The sequence below is a fragment of the Papilio polytes genome, unplaced genomic scaffold, assembly GCF_000836215.1.
Source record: "Papilio polytes unplaced genomic scaffold, Ppol_1.0 DF824180.1, whole genome shotgun sequence".
NCBI classification, from domain to species: Eukaryota; Metazoa; Arthropoda; class Insecta; order Lepidoptera; family Papilionidae; genus Papilio; species Papilio polytes.
In genome coordinates, this window is record NW_013525024.1 from 2,537,219 (window position 1) to 2,542,412 (window position 5,194).

The following is a 5,194-nucleotide window of genomic DNA, read 5'->3' on the forward strand; positions in this document are numbered from 1 at the left end:
TTGATGATTGCAATTAATACTAGCTGTTGCCCCCGACTTCGTCAATATTAATATAAAGTAAAAAATTAATATTAATATAAAAAGTATAAACCTATGATATGCCCGTCTTTGTCAGCTACTAAAACGCGGCTTGCCGACAGACACAGATAAAATGTTTTTAAATGCGATTTTCGTTATCAGCAAACCAAATACATCATGTTCACGAAATCTTACTCTTTAGTGAAAGTCCGGTTGATATCGGCTCAGCCGTTGCAAAGATTACCCGGCACAAATGTGGCTTGCGGACAGACAGACAGACAGGCAAAAATTTTTTAAATGCAAATTTCGTTATCAGCAAAGCAAATACATCATCTTCCTAAAATATAGAATTTTTCTTTTGGTATTACAAACAGACACCCGAATTTTATTATATGTATAGATATTAGGAATAAAATAAAAAAAATAGGTTGAGCAATACATAACTAACAAACACTTTACAACCAGCTTTGCAGAAGCAACTTTAATTCAATTGTTTATTTTTCAGGTGGCTTGTATCAAAGGGTCGAATTGACGATGCAGTAAAGCTGCTGAAAAGATTCGAAAGAATTAACAATACTAAGATACCGCAGCAAGTGATGGATGATTTCATTGTAAGTTTTGACAATAGACTAGCGTATTTTAATTTGCTTACCAATTCACAGAACTACGATCATAATCTTCTAGGAACGACCTTATTAAGCCATTATAATCCTTCATTTCTTTTCAAGTTTGCTGGGATAACTAACAACGAAAAAGAAGAGAATATTTTCACGCTACTAAAGGAACCAGCTCTTCGCAAGATGCTGGTTCTCTTGGTGATTGCCTTTATGGCGGTGGCGGTGATTTTCGACGGCATCATCCGAATGTCGGAGAACCTCGGCCTCGATCTGTTCATCACTTTCGCCATCACCTCCGCATCAGAGATACCGTCTATTGGTATATTGGTGTTTTTGTTGGACAGGTTTGTTAAATTAAGTTATACTAGCTTTCGCCCGCGACTCCGTTCGCGCGGAAGTAGAAAAAACAATAATGAGTAGCCTATGTGTTCTTCCAGACTATCTTCTACGTTTATTCCTAATTTCATTGAGATACGTTTAACCGTTTAGGCTACAAACTCTAACAAACATCCATCGAAACTTTCACAGTTATAATACTAGTAAGATAAGCAACAATGTGTGTACCATGTTTAATTATATTTTTCTTTTCCAGATTCGGTCGACGGAAATTAGTTTTTGCTCCTGTTATGGTGACAGGCGTTTTATCTCTAATAACTGCCTTCCTTCCTCGCGGTAACTTACATTTTTTATTCACTTTACTTCAAAACTTCTACCAATGTTCTTGTGAACTTCTGGAAATACAATTGAGCTACACAGTTTACGATCATTAAGGACTTAAATCTCTTTTTCTTCACAGTTATCTTAGGAAAAATGAATTTTTTTTGAAAAAGGAAGATTTATTATTTTAGGCGTAGCAACAGTGGCGGTGGCGACGCTGGCGCGTTTCTTCATCAACATGGCGTACGGCGCCGTCATCCAGTGGACGCCGGAGCTGCTGCCCACGGCCAGCCGCGCGGCCGGCGCCTCGCTCGTGCACATCAGCGCCTTCGCGGGCCTCGTGGTCTCGCCTTTCATTGTATATTCGGTAAGAATACACTCTATATTACAGATCTACACATATTTTACAAAGATAAATGCAAGGATGGCTTTTTGATACTAAATAACTCTACAACTGCTGTCATTATCATCACTATACGTCCCCACGTCTAATTCCCGGCTTCCGAGCTTCTGTGTTACACCCTTTACTTAGGGGTGATTAGGCCTTAGTATATTTCTGTTATGATCGACTTTAAATTTCTCATAGAGAAACATTACAATTTGGGATAGAACATAGGCTCATTATAGCATATCTTTGTTGAAGTTCTAACACCATGTATGAAAAAAAAAGAAACTTATCAGACGAGAAAAAAAAAACTGCATAATTTTGTAAAGTTACCACATTTATGTAGAGTACGTGTTTCTGAGGCTGTAACGATGCGTCCTCCGATTCTCTAGCGGATGGCATCAAAATATCAGAATGGCTAAAATGTGACTTACGTGTTGTTAAAACTTCAACGACGATATTTCATTACTTAAATCTATTCACTCAAAAAAGATAAGCGACAAAAGGAAAAAGTATCGGAGACAAATGTTCGTATTTCTAAAATTGCTTTGTTTACAGGAACGTGCGTGGGAAGGTCTGCCGCTGATGATAATGGCGGCGCTGGCGGCGCTGTCGGGCGCGGCGGCGCTGTTCCTGCCGGAGACGGCGGGCCGCAGCATGCCGCAGACCATGGAGGACTGGCACCAGCTCGCCGCCTCCGCGCGCTCTCTGCAGTCAGTATACCGTCAATTATCTTCACACTGTCTCTATTAAATTCCTTTAACGTCTTCCTTAAAAATATATTTAGTATAAAAAACATATCCTAAGTACGTTAGTGACCACGGCTTTCAGTGTCAATCGTTTGATTAACTATCACACATATTTTGTAAGACTGTCGATTGCTTCTTACTAATGTCCCCGTTGGCAACTATTCCATTGTACAACTTCTTGTGGCAGTATTTGTTATTGTCCTTTGCCTAATTATGTTGGAAAAAATAAGTACTTCCTAACAAGGTAGCAGTTATTTTCGTAACACAATTTGGTGACCGCGCTAAATCGATTATTCAAATTAACTGCGTGCTTTCGTTAATCGTAACTAACGGCCGGATGTCTCTTGTTTGTTGTTTTTGTCCACGCGACGTTAGTTTGTGCGTAACAGACCAATTAAATCGTAAGTCATAGAGAATATTGTTTTTTTTTAATTTGCGTAATATTTTATGACAGCACCTTGAATGAAACAATAGATATGCAGTCTTGTAGTGTTTACTTAGTATTTAGGTTAGATTATCTTTGCAGCATGTGATAGTGTTTATTTTATTAATAAAGTAATTAAGTCTATAAATGACTAGCTGTTGCTCGCGACTTCGCCCGCGTAAATTAGGAAATAATAAAAAAACATAGCCTATAGATTTTATGTAATCGGACAGTAGATTTTGAGTTATTCCAATGCATAGAAAAATACAAATATTTCCTCTTTATAATATTAGTATAGATATTTTTGTTATTCACGCAAATAGGGTTTATTGTGACAATTGGTAATATTAAGAGTCAATGTTTGGCAGTTTTTACAGAATTAGAATGCTTACATTTCTTTACATCATTTGTTTTTTTTTCGGCTTTCATAGAGTAAAAAAATGTTCTTGATAACAAAAAACCAACATTCTCAGTAGTATTAAAAGAAAGTTGTCGGTTCATTTTTTTTATTTAATTATTTTTGTTTAGGAAACATAGAGATACCGAGGCGTCATCTGGTGAGCCGGTGAGCAGTTGACACCCGTCCATGGATCTTCATGTGCTCTATATTACATTACTATACATTAAAACGACAAATAACTTTAGTGAATTTTGGTGTTTTATTTGAAAATGAAAACGTTTTTGAACATAAAAAAGTGTTTTCCAAAAATTAAAAATATCGACAACCGTACTAGGATTTTTGTTGCTGTTTAATTTTGCATTATAAAAAATAATCGATTTTTGAAAATAATTTTAGATTATTGTAATGATAACCACCACCAACCCTTTTCCTTGCAGTTTAAACTTTATATTATTAATCGGAATAGTTAATAGTTTGTTGTAAGAATAGGTTAAGTAGCCCCTAAGCTAGGGGTGGCACATCAACGGAACGAGACACAATATTTTACGCCTGGGATCGCGTCCAACGCATTTATAAAAAAATGGCTCTTTGATAAAAGTTCAGCATTGTTAAACATTGTCTTCAATTGTCTTACAAATAATGATATCTTGCAGTTCGATATTATCACATAACCTTGTTTAAATGCGATCATGTAGATAGTGACCATCTAATCTTGGTGCAACGTACGCGGGGTGTCAAGGCGAACCTTCTTACCTAATGAAGTTATGGCTTCATTCCAGCGCCATCTGTCCTTTGTAAATATTAATGCTTGGTTGATGAATGCATGTAGTGTGGTATGGCGTTTACAGGTACGATATTTTGTTTGCTGTTAGAATAGGATCTAACTATTGCATTTTTGTTATATTTACTATATGGTAGCAAACGAGCCAGCGGCCACGTGATGCGCTAAGTGACGCTGCCCATAGACAACTGCAATTACAGATGCGGTGCCTACCCTTAAAATTTTGTATCTGATGGTATAGTCAGCATTGAATCTCTTTTGATAATGAGATTCAATAAAAATATTACAAGAATATGAGAACTAGATCTTTCAGACTAGAGCTTACAATAATTTGCATAGGCTGGCTCGCACAGTGCAATACCACGACCACATAGACAGATCTCAAGAGGGGGCAATACAGCGTTCGAGTGAGCGTGTCCGAATTAATTTATTATATTTTGCATTCCCACTTTTTTGAATAGAACATGTTACAAAGATGCAGAGGACTTAGCGGAGGTTACTACATCCAATTATAATTCCTAAGATAATGAGAAGAATGGAATCGTTGTCACACAGATGCTACAACAATGGAGACTTACCATAAAACTAAAATAGCATAAAAAACCACCCTATCGAGATTCTACAAAGAGTGTAAGAGAATAAAAGTAAAAGATACGACATTTGAATATTCTAACTTCCTGCTGTTATCTCATCCATGTCGTTAAAAACAAGCTGTTCATCTTCGTTGTGTCAATTACTTTCACATAAGACATTTTCTTTTCCTTATCTATTGTCGTCGAGATTATAAGTTATCTTGACATTCTCGAGATTCGAGAATCGAGATTGACACCGAGGTGTAAATACAGACATTTATTGAGTAACCATATAGATACATAAGGTCATCATTATCATCACCAGCTTACTAAATGTTCCCTAAGTTAGGGGTGACTAGGCCATAGTGACATGCTGGCGTACTGCGGGTTGGTTGACTTCACACATATATTTAAATTTCTTCGCCGATATGTGCAGACATCACGATGTTTTCCTTTCACCAACATTACATACATGAAGTGCAGTTGACTATTTAAGATATAAGAGGAGAGAGGAGAATCAGAATAAAGCAAGTAATTTCTTTATTTTAATTAGGGAAACGAGCTACTCAGTAATTACCCGATTTCAGCAAC

At 36.8% G+C, this 5,194-nt stretch overlaps 1 protein-coding gene across 1 annotated transcript in view; it reads left to right on the plus strand.

The window, feature by feature from the left end:
- Positions 1-3,466, plus strand: part of LOC106111149 (solute carrier family 22 member 3-like) — a 6,432-nt gene extending 2,966 nt beyond the window's left edge. The window contains exons 7-12 of the mRNA XM_013293144.1: positions 524-629; positions 747-979; positions 1,228-1,307; positions 1,484-1,659; positions 2,236-2,390; positions 3,379-3,466. Of these exons, the coding sequence (XP_013148598.1) occupies positions 524-629; positions 747-979; positions 1,228-1,307; positions 1,484-1,659; positions 2,236-2,390; positions 3,379-3,427 (799 nt within the window). The 3' untranslated portion in view covers positions 3,428-3,466. The remainder of the gene's footprint in view (positions 1-523; positions 630-746; positions 980-1,227; positions 1,308-1,483; positions 1,660-2,235; positions 2,391-3,378) is intronic.
- Positions 3,467-5,194: the final 1,728 nt, after the last annotated feature.